At 45.6% G+C, this 22,398-nt stretch overlaps 1 protein-coding gene across 11 annotated transcripts in view; it reads right to left on the minus strand.

The window, feature by feature from the left end:
- LOC147606326 (mediator of RNA polymerase II transcription subunit 33A-like) overlaps positions 1–22,398 on the minus strand; it is a 63,982-nt gene that overhangs the window by 20,871 nt on the left and 20,713 nt on the right. For all 11 annotated transcript variants that reach the window (XM_086792204.1, XM_086792200.1, XM_086792197.1 and 8 more), the window contains one exon: positions 1,044–1,397. In XM_086792204.1, coding sequence (XP_086648330.1) covers positions 1,044–1,348 — 305 coding nt within the window. In that variant the 5' untranslated portion in view covers positions 1,349–1,397. The remainder of the gene's footprint in view (positions 1–1,043; positions 1,398–22,398) is intronic.

The raw sequence follows: 22,398 nt of genomic DNA on the forward strand, positions 1-22,398 counted from the left end.
AATTGTTGCCTCTAAAGCTCAAGGAAACTTGACAAAGGCATCTGTCAGCATGGCACCATGGAAAAAGAAATGAAAAAAACCAAGGTAAAACAAAAGGAAATCAAAATTCTTATATCAGTGCAGAAAACAGTTTTCCTGCATTACCATGTACACTGCAAAGATCTTTATAAAAGGCATCTGTCTAAGTCGCACAAATAGAAAAGGTAAAAGGGAGGGGAATCAGATTTCTTAAACCAGTGCAGAAACCAGTTTTCCTACAACCCATGTACACTGCAAAGCTGTTACCCAAAAACAAAAAACGAGGTTGCCAAGCAGGAAGTTTATACCACCTAGATACCCATTGAAGCCTAGCACCTGATGATGCTATTAACTGTAGTTTTCGATGGCAAAGGCAAAAGAAAGAGTCAGGAGAGACCACCTACCAGGCAGAAGTATTGAGCACGACAAATAGACACCCTAAACGGGAAGAAGGTAGGACATGGTACCTTATTGGCCCTAAGCACACCGAGAGCTAGGAATTTTACAAGCCCGGTACACCCATCTGATTTTACCTACGCTGCTCCAAGTTACAACCAGAATAGAGTGAGTTCCCATTAGAAAATGCAACCAGCATGCAACTGCACACTCCTCATTGTAAACATTTGGACAAGGAAAGCTGCCACGTCCAGATATTTGGAGCCATGACAGGTTCAAAAGGCAAGCTGGTTGAAGGCAAGCGATGATTCATCAATCCTGGAACCATGCTTAATGTGAAAGAGATCTGACTCACAAAACTGGAAGTAAGCTATGGCAACCTTTGGGCACGGCAACAACTCAGCCAAACGGAAAGCAACTTCTTTCCAAAAAGGCCACCTATCACTACATGCCTCTGCTTGGATTTGGAATAAAATTTGAAACAGGAAATGCCTTTGTATCAAAATTCCTAGAAAAGGAAATAAAGCAGTCCAAAATGAAAGAAAAACCTTCACAAGTAAGACGGACAAAAGAAAAGATTTGGAAACAAATTGACAGTCCCTCAAATAAAGACATGGATTATATATTACAAGTTCCTTCGTGCGAGACGAAGCAAGGATAACGTCTTCTTGTTCTGCATCATTTTTGACACTAGATTGATAGCTGCAATACAATTTGTATAGCGTCCTTGTGCACGTTCTCCTCTTTGCTTCTCATCCAAACCTTCATCAACCTCCATGCTTGTTTCCTGTAGATTTGGATTCTGCATAACTTTGTCTCGTTTTTCTGATCGATCAACAGATACACTCCAATCTTTCAATGTAGCATCCATTAATCTCCACACTAAGCTCAACATGAACTGCACAGCTGCTGTTCCAAAGTCTGATACTGCCATCCCAGAAAATAGAGATAGTTGCAAAACCTCATCAACAGCTTTGACAACCCTGCAGCAACAATAAGTATGCAATTACTTTTTTGAATGTTTGCACACGGTTAAATGGCTTATGTCTCATTATGAACCTGTCTATATATCCAAGAAACAAGCAGAAGAAACCACCCCAAATTGGCATTCTAAACGAAACAAAATCTCAGCCAAAAAGTCTCTCTCTCTCTCTCTCTCTCTCTCTCTCTCTCTCTCTCTCTCAACAGGCAGTGGATCTGGAGAGCCTCTATACAGTCAGATCTTGAGGACCCATTTGGATCCCCTCATATTGTATCATTGTAGCATTGTACCAATGGCACTTACAAGGGACATCACAGCCCACCACTCATACTTGCGCTTCAGCTCCACGCCCCAAAGGAGTTCTGAATGAGGGAGCCCGATCTATCTTCTTGCAAGCCAAACGCCCTCAATCCAGAGCACCACAACCCTCTGTCTGACAGAAGCAGATCTAGGAGATTCCTCGTTGCTCTGACATGCTCCCATCACAGAAGCTTGACATTCCCTCCGCCATCAAATCAATTCTAGCTGAGGTAGGTATCGGCATTAACCGATCACACCATATCTCACTCTACACAGGATCATCTGTTGATTGTCAATACACTAGTATTCACTACTATTCATGTGCGACTTCGAATTGTGCAATCTATTCCCATGGCATACATTCAGTTTTTCTTGCCGCTTCTAATATGCTAAAAAATAGACATTGCTGATTTTATGTCACGGACAATGGAAGTACTATGAAAAAAAAACATCATAAAAAGTACCGACACTTTTAAGATATGAGAGGGTCTGTTTGCCTAGAATGCATAGTGGACTGAATGTTCTATTTCTTTCTCCAGGAAAAAGATCCTTCTATTAGTTAACAAAAAACCAGCCATGAAGGGCTAAATACAACCACGAAGGGCTACATACAAACTCGCATCCATGTACGGGGCCGGGATCACAAGATCAAAGGTGGAGAAAGATGCACTTCTCCTCCGGCTGCCGCTCTATGAGGAGAAGGGTATCTCATATAGGGGGACCGAGGGGGGGGGGGGGGGGGGGGTTGATAGCCACACAAGTGGACTGTAATGCCAATTGACATCACCACCTCTATATGCGACGAAAGAGCCAGGTCGCCAGAGCCTCAAGAAAGTTTCCCGCCGCTTCCGCATGCGGTCAGAGCCACCCTGCAACTCCCCCCACTGCCGCGGAGGGTATGGATGATGTCGAGCCAAATGCTCCTAATGGACTCCGCAGGCGGAGTCTTGGTACCCTCAATGGCTTCGTTGCATCGAGCTCTCCATATGTGCCAAGCTGCAATGCTACTACAAATCTCCCATTTCTGGCACGAGCCCGGAGTCCCGTGATCAGTAGATGGGGCTAGGACTGGTACTACCGATATGCGAAGGTGAGAGACCTGAAGGGCTAGCCCCCCACCTCCCTCCTCATAAGCCATGACAACCTTAGCCTCTTTGGCCCAAGCGACAAAGCCCCATGAAATAATATGTGTCAACGTCCTGTTCATCGTGAAAATGTGGAGAATCCACTGCCAAACTTGCTGAACCTTTGGACAATCCCAAAGACAACGTCACTGAGACTCTTGAGGGTGGCAACACCTCGGACAAGCTATTGGTTGACCACCAATGGCCAACCACGTGCCAACCGCCAAGCTCATGTGTGCCATCACCCAAAGAAAGAGGATGATCTTTCGAGGCCGAAAACTGTCTCAGAGCCTCTTCCAAAAACCGAAGAGAAATTGCTGTGAGAGGCCCTGTGACTACCAACGTAGTGCTGCTGCTGGGGTGCCCTCAACCTCGGGCATCTGAATCCTACGGCCTAGCCGTGCGGTGTATGTGAAGAAAGGGGTATCCAGAGTCTCCTCCATATCAACAGGATCATGCCAAGTCTACTCCCCCGGGCCCCACTGGAGGCGCGTACGGGGCCTGGCCACCTTGGCCGGTTGGGGGTTTATGTGCCACTCATGTGCCTGAAATCCAATCACCCTCACCCTCTGTAAGGTGCAGCCACTAAAATCCTCCAAAGGGGGCTCTAATCAGTTGCCCATGTCCACTCCTGGCTAGTTTAGGTGTGAACCCAGCTTACTCACTGGCACTTTTTCCCTGTGACTGGACACAGGTTTTTTCCCCATGTGAACACACTTATGTGTGTTGGGCACTTAGCCCTAGGCTTTTTAGTACTCACTTGTACTTTCATTTCATATCATTATTGAGTACATCTTTTCCAGCACTCACGTTTCTCTGTGCTTGACGTTGTGTGTGTGTGTGCAGGCTAGCATATGCCAAAAAAAAAAGTGTGTGCAGGCTAGCTGCCCTCCTACCCAACATTGGTATCAGAGCTTGGTTAGGGTTAGGATTTCCCCATTGCCCTTGAGCTTCAGCCTATTGCACACATCCTGCATTAGGGTTAGGGTTTCCCCTACTATCCTCAGCTGCCCCGCCGCCGCCGCCTCTACAGTCGCCTTCAGATCTGCCACTGCCAACTGTGCTCAGCCACTCGTTAGATCCGTGTGCGCCGCCATCGACGTCGCTCAGATCTCAGTCGCCGCCTTTAGATCTACACAGTCGCCACCACCATCGCATAGATCTGCCCGTCGCCCCTGCATCGCCGTCGCCGTCGTCGCCACTTGCAATAGCGTCGTGCCGCCATCGCCCCTGTATCGTACGTCGCCCAGATTTGCGCCGCCCAACCCCAGATCTGGCGTCGCCTGTCATCTGCCCAACGCCGCCCACCGACTGTACCCGTCGCCGCCATCGACGTGCCTTGCTACAACCTGTACACTGAGCCACCTGTACGGTCACCGCCGTTGTCTGCCTGCCGCCGCCTTCACGATGCTGATCTAGCCCAGATCTGCGCTTAGTACCCAACATTGACGCCTTCACCTTAAGATCTACCCAACATTGCAAGGTTTGAGGGATTTGCAATTTTCTGACCTGAAATTGCACATTTTGCCTTTTGAAATTTGGGGCTTTTCACCATTGAGCCTGCAATTGCAACATTGACACACATTGGCATTGATTTCAGCAGATTTGGTGCATAATTGCACTAGAAATTTGGGGATTTTACAAAAATTGGCACTATTTTGTAGAAATTGACACTATTTGCATGCATTTTGGGTATTACAGGCACATTTACTCGGCATTGGGACATTTCTCCCAATTTTTGGGCATTACAGCATTTGGTACAGGTGACAATCGCTTTAGCAAATTTACAGGTGCAGATCCGGTTCAGATTTGGTCTAATTGGCTGCCTAAAAATTGGAGCTTTTCTACATTGAGTCCATTTTTGTAGCATTCGATCCATTTACCTTTGATTTTGACAGGATTTGAGCACTTGCAGCTCTTACAGGTGTCAGCTGATTGTGTTTTTCATGGCACATGTATACATTTGTGGTTTGTTGCAGTATATGTATGCCATTGTGGACACTTTGACAGATTTGCATCATCGTGCAGTACACTTGCAAATTTGGGACATGCATATGTATTTCTCGTGGTGAAGGAGTTCCCTTTCAATCCATTGATTATCCAGCTATTTATCTCCCGCATTCTTACGGTTTTGTTGGACATTGCCTACTCGTGGTGACTTGTGACAGATTTGTTGTGTTATCATGGCCAACAGTAATAATGACCTCTTTGGAATGCTATCTCAAGAGGACAAGCTCAATGGGGATAACTACCCTATGTGGGCTTATATGATGCGTCATGTATTGGTTGCCAAGAATGTATATGTGGATGGCACTGAGGAACGTCCTCTTGCACCTGCTCCAGCGGAAGGTGAAGTGATTCCCACTCACCCTCCTGCAGGTCCACCTCCTCCTCGTCCTCCTACTCAGCAGCAGCGTACTTGGGATGCTAGGGATGCTGAGGCCCATGCATTGATTGCTCTCTCGTGCCGCAGGCATATCATTCCGCACATTCGTTCCTGCACCACTGCAAAGGGTACTTGGGATACCTTTGCAGCGTTGTATTCAGGTCGCAACAATGAGGCTCGTGCAGCTTACCTTCGGGGCAAGCTTGAGACTGACCGGATGCTTGAAGGTGACTCTATCCATTAGTACCTTACGCATGTGAAAGACCTACGAGAGCAGCTCAGTAACATTGATGAGGTCTTGACAGATGGCTATCTTGTTCAGACAGTTTTGCGTAATTTGCCTGACTTTTATCAGACATTTGGCACCACTTTGTGGTTGTTGGCTGGCAATGCACCTAATGCGGTCACTTTTGACAACCTTGTGACTCTCTTGCTCAGTCAAGAGCAATCTCGTTCCAATAGGAACAACATGATGTCTGCTGAGTCGGCAATGGCTGCTCCCTTTCGTAGGAATAGATCTGGGACTAAACCTAGCCCATCGGATCCTCCCAAGACAGAGGACAAACCTGAAAAGAAAAAGCGCTGTAATTATTGCAGGAAAACAGGGCACACCATAGAGGAATGCAGGAAGCGTATTGAGAGTGAAAAAAAGAAGAAGTTAGCATCTTCTTCCACAGGTGCAGATCAGGCCAATTTGGCTACACGTGTCAGCCTTGACCCTTACATCTTCATCACTTGCAGAGATCTCTTCTCATGCCGTTGCTTTTGATGACTATGCTCTATAGTCTATACTCTTTGGTATGCATTGTCTAGCAGATGCAATTCAAGGGGAGATTTTACTTGCCCACATGTAGTTGGTGATGCCTCATGGTCACTTATGCTTGTTGACCCTTATGCTTGTCTATGCTAGACGCTTTCTCTTATGTGATGTCTACTGGAGATGCCTTTTATGTTGTTTTCCCTTGCAGCAGGATTGTTTCTATAGTGTTGACATTGTCACTTTCTCGCATGTGATGTTTACTGGGAGTGCCTTCTACACACTTGGCCAGTGTTGGCTTGCTCTCATGGTTTTGACATGTCACATGTGGTCTTCCGTACCGGAATAAAATGTGCCTGCTTACTGAATCTATCCACAATAGTCCAGATGGCATCATTCCCTTGCTACGACTTAGGAAGACCTGTGATAAAATCCATGGCAGTACTCTCCCAAGGCTGATTCGGAATCGGCAACAGTTGAAGCAACCCCGGAGTCTTATGCTTGTTAAACTTAACTTTCTCGCAAACCATGCATCGGCACACATAGTCATCTATGTCTTTACGCATTCCTGGCCAGAAAAAGTATCTCTCCAAAGCCTGTGTAGTGGCAAGGATTCCTCTATGCCCTACATAAGGCGGTGCATGGCATTCATCCATTACTTTCTGCCTCAAATCCTTATGTACACATAAGCGATTAGGAAACATCAAATACCCATCACGTATGGAGTAATTCGGGGCTGTTATACCCTGCTGAAAACCAGCCCATATATGCTGAAAATCATCATCTGGATTCTGTACGATAAGAATTTCGCATATCTGATAAGTCCTGATGATAGGCTACTTGAGGCCTTCGGGATAGTGCATCGGCCACTACATTCTTCTTACCAGGAGTATGTAAAATCTGAAAATGAAACATAGATAGGAAGTTTGCCCATCTCATGTTTCTCAGATAGCTTAGTCTGTGTAAGAAAATACCGTAGACTCTGATCATCAGTCTTAACGGTAAATTCAGCTCCCAAAAGATAATGCTTCCACATCGTGAGCATGAATCACTGCCAGGAACTCTTTCTTGTAAACCTGCAAGTGGAGTTCGGTATGTTACAACCAATGGCTCTCATATATGGCCTTCCTGGTTCAACATACATGCATCACATTCCACCAAGAAGGGTTTATGCAAATCTGGAATGATCAACACCGGTCCAGACATGATTGTTTCCTTTAACTTAAGAAAGGCATTCCTTTGCTTGTCACCTCAGTGAAAAGTATCTTTCTTCTTTGTTAAATCATGCAAAGGTGAAGCAATCTCGGCGAAGAGCTTAATAAACCGGTGATAATATGAGCATAATCCCATAAAACTCCTAATCTCATGTACATTCTTCAAATCGGGCCAATCTTTTATAGCCTGCAACTTGGCGGGATCCATACGTACTCCATCCTTGGATACAATATGACCAAGTTAGTGAATTTCAGCCAAGAAAAATTCACTCTTATTGCCATTAATGTAGAGCTTATGGTGACGAAGCTCTTCAAACACTATGGCCAAATGCTCCTTATGCTACTCGTCATCTTTAGAGAACACAATGATGTTACCAATCCTTCCATGGAGCCCTTCCACATGTATTCAATCATGACATCATTCCAGATGTCTGCGAGAAAAGTGGTGACACTCCATATATCGCTACTATCTCTGAGCGCGAGAGTAGGCATACTCTGAACTCCAGGGCGCTGTCAAGGCGGGATGAGGAGTTAGTTGTTGATGAAGTTGACGGAACCCCTTGAGGTAGTAGCAATCTTTGTCTTCACGTCTTGCTTTTTCACAAAAGAAGTAGTACCTCCTTTTGGGCATTCTTGGACGGTGTGTCCAATTGATTGGCATATAGCACACCAGAAGCCCTTCTTGGTTTCTTGCTGCGTCTTCAATTTTTCAATCTCCCTTTTGAGTTGCAACGGGGTACTCTCCTCGCTCAGAGTTTTTGGCTCACTTTGAGTGCCTCCATCTCTCGCTTCAGCTGAGCCACTAGGTCATCCAGTGGTGTCACCGTTGGATATACAGAGCCCACGCCACGCTCAAACATGAGTCGTGCACCTGAGCAAGGCTTGTGTCACCCACCACTGATATACCATGGGGTCACCAGGGTAAGTCAATAATCGGGCCACCAACACTGTGGTCCGTGTCATGAGTTCCTACACCCTCTCCCCTGGTAGCAGTTGTAGCCTCCTGAGCTCCTGGAGAATGTGATCCTCATGTTTACCAAGACAGAAGGTACGGACGAACGTGTTCTTCAGAGTGGTCCAGTATGCAAAGTGGTCAGTTGGAAATTGATTGAACCACTTATCTACAAAGACCTGGAGGGTCGACATAAAGAGCACCAAGAAGTCATCCTCCCGCTCAAGATCCCGGCTCTTGCAGATGGAGATGAATCGTCGGATGTGGTCATCCACATCCTCAGTGGATGATCCTTTGAAGGTTGGAAGCTTGACGTTGACTCGGCCCAACACCGTGGAAAGGGGTTCTGCGCCAGGAGGATTGGCTGGACCAAGAGGCTTGGCTTCGCCTCCCACATTGTTACTGGGGGTGGGATTACCAAGGTTAGCTGCCACAGGAAGAGGTGGAAGAGGGACCCCTAAGTGGTATGTAATTGAACCTCTTCCGATTGTAGCAGTGTATTGAGAGAGGACTTTTGGATGGGTTAACTGGACTACCACAGGAGCGTGTATTGGGCATGTAGAGAGGGCACAACGCAGAGAGAAGGGTGTGCTAACAGAATTCCCAGTTTCCCAAGTCCCACCGGGTGTGCCAAATTTTAGTGCACCTATAGCAAGGTTGGTTGCCTGCCACACTAGGTGGTGGCTCTTCTCTGGACAATAAGTTCAGAGTCCTCGATGCTCACAACATAGCACAGAAGACACTATGGAGCGGAACACAACACAAGAAGAGACAAGGGTGCAAGAGGAACAAGAACACTTGCACTACTCCAAGAACACTGATACATGTTCTTCACTGGACCGTGCACACTCAGCAGAGGTCACAGTGAAGAGGACGACATACAGCTCAAGTTGATGACAATTGATTGTAGAACACAGGGTAAAAGTGGTATGAACTATGCAAGATGAAGGATGTCCGATGATGGCTGATGGCTGAGGGATGAAGGATGAAGAATGTCCTTCAAATGAGTCCACGGCCGAGACGAGTTGAGTCAGTGGGGTGGGTGGCATCTCCTATCTTTGGTGGATGCCCTGAGGTGGAAGCCTTGGTAGAATCTTCTATCTCTGGGAGATGCCGTTGGAGTCTCAGTTGGTGCCTTCAATGCTAGTGTGTGCACCGCTCTTTGTGTCAGTTGTGGTGTGTCTCCGCTTATGATGGTCTTGAATGCTTGGTGCCTCCGTTGACTCACTGTGACGGTGTGGCAGTGTTACGTTGTTATAGAGTGGCAATGTCACACTTTTGCGGTGGTCCGTCGGTGTGGGCACCCTTGGTGGCTACAACCGTGGACTACCTTATGGGATCTCCGGCTTTGGCACACCTTCTCCCCGACTTCTACATCCCGCCAGTCCCTTTTGAAGCTGACCATGCCTACCTCTCTTTCACTCTTACCCGCAAACCACCCGTCCCTCTGCCACCACCCCCCATCTCACATTAGACCAAGGTCCATTTTGATCACGAGCTTGACATTGTTTACTCCAACCACATCTACCGCCAACTCTAGGATGTAGAGCCTACTGTCCCCCTACCCACCCTCACATCACAGCTCACCACCATACTCCACACATCCGCCACCACTTCTTTCATCTGCACGTGGCAATCTACCGCCAAGCCACCTTGCGGTTCCATGCTCCATAACTGTTGGTATGATGATGAATGCCAAGCCACACGCTCCCATCTTAAGCATGAGATACGGATTGGGCAAATCACGAATCACCAACTGCAACGGCTCACCCAACGCAAGAAACGGGAGTTCTACGCTCGAAAAGAGGACGAGATATACCGAATTTTTTTAGGACCGAACTACAAAGAAACTCCAAGAACATCACCCCCCACACCTATCACCTGCCCGGACACATGGCACTCCTATGCACGCTCCCTCTATCATATCCCCCATCAGCCACCACCACCAGATCCCCCCCCACCACGTCCACCTGGTCCTCAAGGCCATTCATAGACTACATAATGGGCGAGCCCAGTATCACGAGGGACTCACTGCCGAGTACATCTCGCATGCCGATGATAACCTGGCACCCCTACTAGCCTACATGTTCAATAGAGCCCTTTGTGAAGGATTTCCACCCTCTTGGTCCACCAACACCATCACCCCCATCCTCAAAGCTGGAGATCCACTTGATCCTAATAATTACAGGATGATCATGATTGGCCACACATTGGCCGAACTCTACGGATCCATGCTAAAGGTGGAGCTCAGTTCATTTGCAAAGAGGCAGGGATGCAGAGCCTCACAACATGCTTTTGGAGGAGATACTCTAACTTTGACCACATCTTCACCCTCCATGCCATCATTGCTGAGGGTAGAGCACGATATCAGTGGATTTACTGCTCTTTTGTAGATTTCTACAAAGCTTTTAATATTGTACCCCGAGCCCACCTCCTACACCCTCTATAGGAGATAGGAGTCACATCTGACATGGTTTACCTACTAGCTCTACACATTCCAATGCAATCCATTCTTTGTCTGTTGCTGCATGTAACATGACTACTATGTGGAAGCGTGCTTAAATGATGATTAACGAAAAGCAATAAAGATTAACACTAATCACTTGCGCATGACATAACATGGAGAAGTAGAGAGGAGGAGAAGAGAAGAGACTCTTTACCTAATCTACTCCTACTATGTATTACTGAATGAATGAATATTTACAATAATGTCATAGATCCAATGTAGATCTATACCTTGAATGCTATGCATGAACTGCCCTCCCTTGTGCGTTAATGGAAAACGCTAATTTGGAAATGAACACTGCTGATCCAAACTGTTGGACTGCTTGCTCTTGGTCTTGGTTCTACAATCCTCGTCTTTGAATGATTCCAAATGACCCATGCCTTGTCTTTATATAGGGATATAATAGCAAGTCGTATTCCGGTCGGCCAGTCCTTTTTAGGCCATAAAAAATGGTCAAAAATGTCATAAAATGTCTTCATATTGTGTCCATAATATGTCCCAACCATTGGGCCATGTACTGGGCACCTTTGCACACCTATAGGACTGTCAAAACTGCTCCAAACTGCCCATAATCTTCCTCTAACTTTGCCTTTTAGGCGGCTGCAAGCAAGAATCATGTCCATGTGGCACCAAATTAAGGTGTGCACGTGACATCGTTGCAGCTCACCTCCTAGGCATCAGTGGAATCAGAGCTCTACTCCCGACTTCCACTCGCACAAGCCACCGCCCAGCTCGACCTTCCGTTAGTTCGTGCACGGCCCTCTATCCGTCACCCGTTGCGACTTTCTGTCGACACTCCCAATTCTGCCTACCCCCTTGTCTAGCGCATTCTGGCCAACCCCTCACCGCCCATTCTGACCTCCAGTCTTGACAGCGCTAGTGAACATGGGACCGCCTCCACCGAGCGTACGGGCGACACTCCATGCACAATGGGCGGAGCGCCACCCTGTCTGTGGCTTACATGGCATGGGCCAATTTTTCTCGAATTTTGCCAACCTTCTTGTCCGGCAAATTTGTCGTTCCATCATGGTCACCAGCGTCGTCGGTCGTCTTCTCAACGTGGTCGCCAATTTCGTTCGTCGCCTGCATGCTTGCCCGTCTCGCTGACCAAGTTCCGGTCCCCGTCACCATTCCAGTCACCTGCCTGGTCACCGTTGTCCGTCCATGTGTGCACCATCGGCACTACAATGTGCTCCGTCACCTACGCTTACCTGTCAAGTGGCCATCTTCTCATCTTTTCCAAGACCAAGCGACATCCTTTTCGGCAGTGCTCAGCTTTGACAGCCTGCCTTACGCATGTCTCCACATCTCTACAAAGGGAGATCTGGTGCAAGTGGTGCAAGTGGAGGACCTGACTCAAAGTATTTGCTTTTGGCTTCTATTCTTGGGGCTTTTGTGAATTACATGCTTCATTGCAAAATTCCAAGTGCAGGTAACAATATGCTGCAAGATTTCAAGTGCAAGGTTCAATAAAAATTGGGGATTTTTTCAAATTCATGCTTAATTGCATAATTCAAGTCAAATAGAACAATTCCATGCACACAACTACAGGTTTTTTTGCTTAATTGCACAAGTTAAAGCTGCAAGCTTTGCAAAAATTTGAAAGTTAGTGCATAATTGCACAATTGAAGTTGTAGGGAACAGACATATTTGGGGCTTTTCGCATTTGTGTGCCATTGGCATATCATACAGCTCACTAGTTTACAAAAATTTGGGCCTTTCCAATCTACAGGCCTTGATTGGATGTTTATGCATTGATTGTGCAAAGATTTGCATTGCTTTTGTTGTCAAGACATTCCACATTTATTGCAACCTTGTATTAGAGGCAAAAATTTTGCTCAAGAACCTGTGATTGCTTGGCATAGCACTCCGATGCATTGGGTTTTTGCATGCTAGTGCTTTTTACAGCATACTTGGTTGCAAGTGTTTCCATATCTCTTGGCAAAGAGATTTCAGCATTATGGCTAGGAATACAACTGATATATTCAAGGTTTTGTCCCAGGAGGACAAACTAGATGGCAATAACTACTCCTGTGGAGTTTCATGGTCCGAAACCTTCTTGTGGCCAAAGGTTTATGTGGTTATGTATCAAGTGAAGATGTACGCCCTACAAAGATAGCACCTAATACACCTGGCCGTGGTGCTCAGCAAGCTGCAATACCTGCTCCTCCCTCACAGGTGCAAAAAAGATGGGATACTCGTGATGCCCAAGCAATAACTTTGATTGCTTTGTCAGTAAAGCAATCAATCAGTAACATTAGTGATTATGCTCGACGGGAGCAGAGGGACATGGGGACCTCATCTCCACAGGTTCCTTGAGGGAATAGTTATGGCACGGGAGGTGTGCATGGCTAGGTTGCCTCTCTACAATGATGTGATGGAGTTAGGGGTTAGTTGCTTCTTTTGCATTTGGGTCTCACCACCTTCACTCCGAGGGGGGGTGTTGGAATTATCTGAGTCTCAGTGGTGTAAAGCTGTTTAGGTCTTGTCCGGTGTGAACACCCACTTATTAAGGGTTAGGTCAGAAGATGAGGCCTTAGTGCCTATAATTGTGTGAGTATTATTATCTCACTTGAGCTCTATTGCATCTCTCTCTCTCTCTCTCTCTCTCTCTCTCTCTCTCTCTCTCTGCACACCATCACCATGTCTTCAGCTTCCATCTTCATCTCCACTCTCACCTCATGTGATCGTGGCACCATGTTTTCCTACAATTTTGTGCCATCTCATCTTGTTTAATAGTATTAACACTTTAAGTGTGTGTCAAGATTATGCTCAACCCTTTTTGGGGCAATTACATGATGAAAGACCTCTGGTCTATCTATTTTGTAGAAATCTCCTAGTGCTACGCTTTGGCACCACTTTTCTCAATATGAGACACACGAGCATTATATATCCAAATGCCAACTCTACTATGGAGATTTCATTGCATCTTTCAAGATAACTTTGGCCCACTCTCACGATTGATGCAATATAGAGATCAGAGGTGTTCGGGCTTGTACTTGAGGGAGCTTCACCATCATCACAAGACTTCGGTGAGGCACTACGTACGGAGACATGATGAGCAAGACACCTGTCAAGCCTTTATCACATACTCTCTTGGTTCTCATAACATGATCACGACGCTCACCACCCGTTCGTGTGACACTCTTCCACCCATTGCTTCCCGCTTCTCTGTTTGTTCTATTTTTCTCTCTTATATACAGTGTGTACCAGAGGATCTTTACACACACACGTCATGCAATGAGGATTGCCATTGGTCAGTTGAGGGTGTCCTCCCACTACCGGAGGATTGAGTCTCGGAGGATTGAGTCTCGGAGGGTTGAGGGCATACCACGAGAGGTCCAGGTTTGCAAGTTATGCAGGACTGGGGAGATTGAGACAGACAAGCATTACACATGCAAATGCCCAGTCTCCTATGGAGATTTCATTGCTTCTTTCAAGATCCTCTCACGGGTGATGCAATATAGAGATCAAAGGTGTTTTGGAGCTTCGCCACCATCATTGGGAGACTCTAATGAGGTAGTACTTAGGAAGACATCATGACACAGACACTTCTCAAGCCTTCATCCCATACTCTTTTCGTTCCTGTCAGGCGATCCCAACGAGCGCTCACCACTCGTTCGTATGAGGCTCTCCCGCCCACTGCCTCTCGCTTCTCTGTTCATCCTCTTTTTCTCTGTGGCATACAGTGTGTACTAGAGTATTTTTATAAACACAAGTCATGGGATGAGGATTGTAATTGGTCAACTGAAGGTGTCCTCCCACTGCCTCAGGATTGAGTCTAGGAGGGTTGGGGGCATCCCACAGTGGGGCCAAGTATGCAAGTTATGCACGATTGGAACATTGAGACAAAGAAGCATTACATATGCAAATGCCAGTCTACTAGGGAGATTTCATTGCATCTTTCAAGATTATTTTGGCCCCCTCTCACAGGTGATGCAATATAGAGATCAAAGGTGTGTGCGCTTGTACTTGATGGAGCTTCGCCGTCATCATGAGACTCTAATGAGGTAGTACTTAGGGAGACATGATAAGCCAGACACCTCTCAAGCCTTCATCACTTATACCCTTTTGGTTCTTATCAGGGAATCACGACACGCTCCCTCTCAGGGCTGATGCAATATAGCGATCATAGGTGTTTGGGCTTGTACTTGATGGAGCTTTGCCATCATCGGGCAACTCTGGAGAGGCAGTACTAGGAGGCATTCTGACCCAGACACCTCTCAAGCCTTCATGACATACTCTTTTGGTTCCCATCAAGTGATAACGACGCTCACTACCTGCCTGCGTGACGCTCTCCCACTCGTTGCCTCCCGGTTCTCTATTCATCCTCTTTTCCTTTCTGATATACAGTAGTCTGTACAAAAGTATCTTTAAAGACATGTCATGCAATGAGGATTGCCATTGGTGAGTTGACAATGTCCTCCCATTGTCTTAGGATTAAGTTTAGGAGGGTTGAGAGCATCCCACGGGAGGCCAAGGTATGCAAGTTATGTAGGACTACGGAGATTTGGACAGAGGAGCATTACATATACAAATGCCCTATCTAAAAAAAAAATTATTAGAAAAAGATCCTTCTATTAGTTACCGAGAAAAACACAAATAATGGCTAAGTACAAACTCGTCCCCAAATGGGAAGCGAGAATCTAGATGCATAAAAGGGCAGGATGCTCTTCTCCTCCGGTTAGCCGCTCTAGGAGGAGAAGGCTATCTCATACAATGGCGGGAGGGGAAAACAACCACACTGGTGGTCTATATTGCCAAGTGGCCTCGCCACCACTATCAATAAGAAAGGAACCAGGACACCAAATCCTCAGGAAGGCCCCCCGACGCCTCTGCATGCTCTCTGAGCCACCTGAAGCATCCCCCACTTACCAGGGAGGGTTTGAATGATATCAAGCCAAATGCTCTGGATGGACTCCGTTGGCAGAGTGAGGGTGCCTTCGATGGATCCGCTGTATCGAGCTCTCCAAATGTGTCACGCAGCAATATTGTTGCAAATCTCCCATCTTACAACAATACTACTAAGACAGAAGTTTGGTAATGATCAAAAGCTCCCTCCAGGAGGGAGGGAAGTAGGTGCATTTTTCAACCATGAAGAAGGGAAGAGAAGCATCAGGATAAGCCTAATCAGGCGTGGGGGTGGCTTCCCACAGAATGAGGAGGGTAAGAGGTAAGGGGAGGAACATCCCTCCCATACTGGGTACGGAGGCCCCTTAAGCAAGCCCCTTATTCATAAGGTCTGAATAGCTAAGGTTACAATCTGTGCACACCTAGGTGCCCAAATTGCCACCCACACTGGGCCATAATTTCACCCTTCACCAAAACCCCCAAAAGAGTAATGTTTTCCTAATTTTCAAAGATAATTTATTATTTTTTTCCAATAAATTCCTAATGCACCTTGCCCAAGTCAAAATCAAGACTTTCCCTCACCCCCCCCCCCCCACCTTAGGCCCAAGTTCCTCCCGGTAGCTACCGATTTTTCCCCACCCGTAGGCACTTAATTATCCACCCACAGGCGATGCTACCAGGGAAGCACTAAGGGGGGTTTTGAACCCAGGACCTCTTGGTCCTAGAAGGGTAGGTATATAGAAAAAGAAGGGTAAGGAGATAAATAAAGAAGGGTAGGGAGATAAAGAAAGAAGGGTAATTATATTGAAAAAAAGAAGGGTAGGGGAGTGCTCTGCTCGACAAGCAGCCTTTGAAGGAAGTTGTGGGAGGAAGGGAAGATGGACCAAGGCATGCGCTTCGGAAGCCACCAACACCTAGGTGAATTCTATTTACTGCTTTTCTTCTTCAAGCTTGTCTTCTTGCTCATCTTCGAAGAGGGAAAAAAAAACCCAGAAACAGGCCGCGCCGATGCACTTCGGAAGCCAGCAACGCCTAGGTGAGTTCTATTTACTGCTTTTCTTCTTCAAGCTTGTCTTCTTGCCCATCTTCGAAGAGGGAAAAAAACACAATGATGGATGATTAAAACACAATAAATAAATAAAAAACCCAGAAACAGGTTGCGTCGGCACGGCCTGTTTCTGGGGTTTTTTATTTTTTGTGTTTTAACCTTCCATCACTGTCTCATTTGAGCTTTCCTCCAAGCTCTTAACAGTGCTAACACCTTCACCACTTGAGCTATTGTAACGGAAGTCGAGAACCTCGAACAATAGACAGACACTTCAAATACAAGACATCCAAGGGTACCATTGGAAAGAGGAGACTAAGCCGGACCAAAAAGCTAAAAGGCGCTTTCTCAAAAAGCAACTCTAAGGCCAAAAAGCAAGGCCTTAAAGCCAGAAAAGCAAAGCACCAATAGTTGAGTAATATTTTATTAATAAAAGTAAAAAGAGAAAAAGCAAAGCATAAAAAGGCAAAGCAAAAGCATGATGGCTTTTTGCCAAAACGCAAGGCCCTCCCCAAGTATAAAAGAAGCTAGAGCCCTCTTGTTTTGGGCATCAAGCTTGTGGAGAGCAAGGAGACCCTCAACTTCATCCACTCGCCGCCGCCGCCGCTCAACTCAACCACACCACAGAGCTGCCGCCGCTCAACTCAGCCCCCGTAGAGCCGCCGTCGCTAAGCTTAGCCACTCCAGAGCCGCCACCCAGCTTTAGAAGCTTGAACTTGGGCATGAAGCTTGGACATGAACATGGAATTTGGGTATATAGCTTGGGCATGAAGCATGGAACTTGGATATATAGCTTGGGTATGAAGCATGGAACTTGGATATATAGCTTGAGCATGAAGTTTGGGTATGAAACATGGAACTTTACCATGGAACTTATATATAACTTGGATTTGGACTTGGACTTGAATCTGGACTTGGACTTGGACTTGGACTTGGAGTTGGACTTGGACTTGGACTTGGACTTGGATTTGGATTTCGATTCATTGGATTTGGATTTGGAGATTAGATTTGGTACTAGCCCGGTGAGAGTACTTGTTGGGTCATCCCCGTGGTGTGCTAGGCATCAAAGATCTGGTGCCTCGACATCAACATCGACTTGGATATCGTACATCGGCATATCTGTTTGTTTTGTATTCATTGATTGTATTTATCCTGGCCAGCGTGCCCGTGGTCTGTTCCTGAATAAATTCCTAAAAGCGGGCGGGGCCTATTCCCCGCTCAATGTGGTGTATTGTGCAAGATCCTTATTCCCTCTCTCTCTCTCTCTCTACCCTCTCTCTCTCTCTATATCTTTATCTCTTGGACACATGGTTGAGTCTATCACTGCACATCCCGATGGGCTTATAGTGGTATCAGAGCAAGATTTCTCTCGAAACTTTCTTGGGGTGACAGAGCGATGTCGAGAGGAGAGGGAGACCAAGGGCCTCATGAAGGGAACAACCATGAGGTTGATACATAAATTCTTGATAGGAACCAAGGTCATCAGAAGAGTACCATGACTTTCAGCAGTTCATATGATTTTTCCGATAATTCCTTGCTTGGAGAATCAAGAGGGAACAGGACCAAAGAAGGGCTCAGATATCTGAAAACTTTATCAATGAACAAGCCACTAAGGCTGAAGGAGTGGAATCCGCCAAAGCTTATCTACGAGCCAAAGGAGTTACCGTTGCAGAAGGATCTAGAGCTACCCAGTCTATTTCTCGTGGAGAAAGCAGGGAGGCTATTCCCAGGTCAACTTTTTTTTTCAGATGCAGCTTCTTCGGAACAGGTAAGGGAAAGGAAGGCAAAGGAAATTACATCAACCGGCGAGATGGACTTCAAGCCGGGAGAGAAGAGAATCAAGTTTGATGCTTTTCATGGAAAGCACGATACCCAGAAAGCTTTATCCTTTGTCAAGCAACTTGATGCTACTTTTGGAGGTGACAACTACTCCGAAAAGCTAAAGCTTCGCATGGTTCGTATGCGTTTGAAAGATGCCGCCTTGAATTGGTGGCTAAAAGTAATACAAGAAGGGACCGAGTTGAAGACATGGAGCGACTTCAAGACTTATTCAACAAGAAGTTTTTACCCGCAAACTTTGAAGCTGATGTGCAAAAGGAATGGGATGCAGTAAAGCAGAAAGTTGATGAGAATGTGGCATCATACCTTGACAACTTTTCAGCAGTCTTTTTTGAAGTTTACTTCTTATACCCCCATTCCATCACTAATGGAAATACATAAGTTTGTCAATGGATTGCAACCTAAGCTTCTGCAAGCAATTTACATGGCGGGACCAAAGACATTGGAAGAAGCTCAAGACAAGGCTTTGCAAAGCCGAGGCCTTGTACGTGCCATGGATGGACGGCAAGACAAAGAACGACAATCGGAATCCATTTCAAAAGAAAAAGTTTAAAGACCATTCTCTTCAAAAGAAGGATGGGAGTGGAGATAAACCCCCACTCTTTCGAAGAAGATCGTCCCTCGAGCAACATGAAGAATATGCCAAAGAAGGGAATTGTTTTCAATATGGAAACAAGGGACATATGGTTGCAAATTGTCTTGTTAAGCCAAAGCAAGAAGCCAAAGAGATCATAAGATTGACATCATGCCAGGAAGCCCACCTCCTAACACGCCTCCTTATCGAGTGAGTCAGGCTCAACAAGAGGAGATTATGAAGCCAGTGACCGAGCTTTTGGAAAAGGGTTTGATTCGACCTAGCTCATCACATTTTTGCTCCCCGGTCTTATTGGTTCAGAAAAAGAATGGCTCTTGGCGTACGTGTGTTGATTACAGGACTCTTAACAAGATAACTGTAAAGAACAAGTTTCCTATTCTTAGGATTAATGATATCCTGGATAGATTGGATGGAGCCACTATCTTTAGCGGGATCGACTTGAAAAGTGGTTACCATCAAGTCAGGATAGTTCTAGAGGACATTCACAAGACCACATTCAAGACTACTTTTGGACTCTATGAGTATTTGGTGATGCCTTTTGGTCTTACCAATGCCCTGGCTAGCCACCTTCAACCGAATGATGGAAAGAATATTCCAAGCACATAGAAAGTTTGCCTACTTTCTTTGATGACATTATTGTACATTCAAAGAACGAAGAAGAGCATCGAAATCACTTGGATATGGTATTTCAGGGATTGCGGAAGCACAAGTTGTATGTGAATAGCAAGAAGAGTGAGTTCTTTTTGTTAGAGATTCACTACTTGGGCCACATAGTGTCCAAGGAAGGGGTCCGGATGGACCCTGATAAGATCAAGGCTATTGTGGGATGGCCAGAGTTGACTAGTGTGCATGCAGTTCAAAGTTTCCTTGGCTTATGCTCTTATTACAAGAAGTTCATCAAATGGTTTGCTGTGGTAGCAAGTCCACTACATGATTTGACAAAGAAAGCCGTGGGATTTTGGTGGGCCAAAGCTGAAAAAGAATCCTTTGAAGCACTAAAGTTTTATGCTAGCAAAGGACCGATATTGATTATTCCAGATTTATCAAAGCCATTCATGGTAGAGTGTGATGCTTCAGGAGACTGCACTGGAGCAGTCTTGAACCAAGAGGGCCATGCCGTGGCCTATGAGAGTCGAAGACTTCAAGGAGCCGAAAAGATAGCACCCACATACGAGAAAGAATTGATGGCTATCATTCACGCTTTAAGATTTGGAAGCACTATCTTATGGATGTTGAATTTGTTATCAAGACAGATCATCAAAGTCTTAGGTACTTTATGTCTCAACCTAAGATATCAGAAAAGCATATAAGATGTACTAGATATTTGGCCCAATTATGCATACCCAAGGGAAAGACAACAAAGTAGCAAATGCTCTATCTCGAAGACCCATGACACATGCACTTTCCATGGGTTACCATATGGATTTCACTTTGATAAAGGATCCTTATGCTACCAAAGAGGATTTCAAAGATGTTTTGGAACAAATTGCAGAATAGAAATTTGGTGACTTTTTATGTCATCAAGTACGGTTTTCTTATCATGCAAACCCAGGTTATGTGTGACATAAGGAATTGAGGCCAAGGTAATGGAAGGCCATGCTCCTTTCTACATGGGGCATAGAGACACCTTGACTACACTTCAAGCTTTGGAGAGCTACTTCTATTAGCCTACTATGAAAAAGGACATTGAACTTTATGATTCGAGAATGTTTGGTTTGTCAGAAGGTCAAGTTTGATCGACAAACACCAGCAGGATTATTGCACCCATTGAATGATCTATGGAAGAATATTGCTATGATTTTATCTTTGGATTGCCAAAGTCAAGGAACGATGGTATATGGACCTTTCAAAATACCAAGAAGATCAACCATGTATGTCATCGGTTGGACCTTTCAGAACATTGGAGGATATATAATGCCTTCCATGACAGTTTATGGAAGCCATGTATAAGAGGAGCCTATATTGAAGGATTCACTAGGAGTGGAAGAACCAAAACAGATTGATTTTCATTCTGTGAGAAAAAGAGGAAAGATAGTGGTGAGAAAGTTCCTCTTGGAATTCGAGAGTTATTTGCTATTGGGCGCAAAATAGATGCCAGAGGAGTACTCCTAGGACTATCCAGATATACTTAGAGCTTATGAGCATTGAGGAAGTGGTTGGTCCAGCTGTATTTGAAGTACAGATATGGACGTCTTGCGATCAAGACAGATTCAAGAGCCTCTGGAGGGATTGTACCTCTCGCCCTCTTCATTGTATTGGACTAGAATTGATCATTATTTTGCTTATAATGGTTACTTGGACATGCTCTAGTTGGGTGGAAACGATGCCGCATAGCCCAAGGAACAAGATTTATATATGGGAGGCAATGACGCCAGATGACCCATCGAACGGCAACGATGCCAAAATGAGATTTGTATATGGGAGGCAATGATGCCAGATGACCCATTGGACGGCAACAATGCCAGATATCTTGGATTTTGCAATCGGGCGGTCATTGCGACCAGATGGCCCAGATAACTATATTGGATTTCGCAGTCCGGTGGTCATTGCAACCAGATGGCCCATATGACTATATTGGATCTCATAGTCGGGCGGTCAATGCGACCACATGGCCCAGACGACTAAGGACAGTCCTAGTGACCAGATGGCCGTGAGGATAGTCTGAGCGGTCCTAGTGGCCAGATGGCTCACAGCACGGTTTCGATGAAACCAGATAGGACAATCCATGAACACGAGGATCATTACTTGTGCATTGCATTCTGATGTATGTTTGAATTTCTTTGACTTTGTGTACTGCTTTTGATGTGTGGACAATGCTTGGATTTATGTCATGTGATAGTCCATTCGGCTCTAGACTACTTGGCCAGTACCTGGAATACCCAATAGACACAAATAATGTATACTTGTTTACTAACTAGCTTGTGTCTAGTTTTTGCAAGAGGTAAGTATGCATTTATTTTATCTAACACATGTGACAAGCCATGAAGAAGTACCATCAAGAACAAAGCTATTGGTCAAAGAAAAGGCATTGAGATGTTGCCAGATGAGCAGAATAAACCACAGATATGGGGAAAGACCAGATGCACAAGCTCACCAGATGGGGCTAGTCCCTTGAAACATATGGATGTACTTGATATACCTTGAAACATATGGATGTACTTGATGTACCAGGGACATATGGATGTACTTGGAAGACATGGACATACTTGGAACACTTGCGGTCCGCAATTGAGGACAACTGTGATGTAAGACGAAGGAAATGTAACTATTTGGTCCTCCTGGCTCTATTTCACATGATCAAACCCGTGCCCGGACACCAGAAAGGTGGAAGAAGACATGGGGACAGGGTCCATAAGGTTTGATTAAGAAAAAGCACGATTCTTGGTCAAAAAGCAAGAAAAAGCAAAAAGTCAAACACGGTTGACCACGAGCC

The sequence above is a fragment of the Cibotium barometz genome, chromosome 57 (assembly GCF_041138505.1).
Source record: "Cibotium barometz isolate CiBa-2024 chromosome 57, ASM4113850v1, whole genome shotgun sequence".
NCBI classification, from domain to species: Eukaryota; Viridiplantae; Streptophyta; class Polypodiopsida; order Cyatheales; family Cibotiaceae; genus Cibotium; species Cibotium barometz.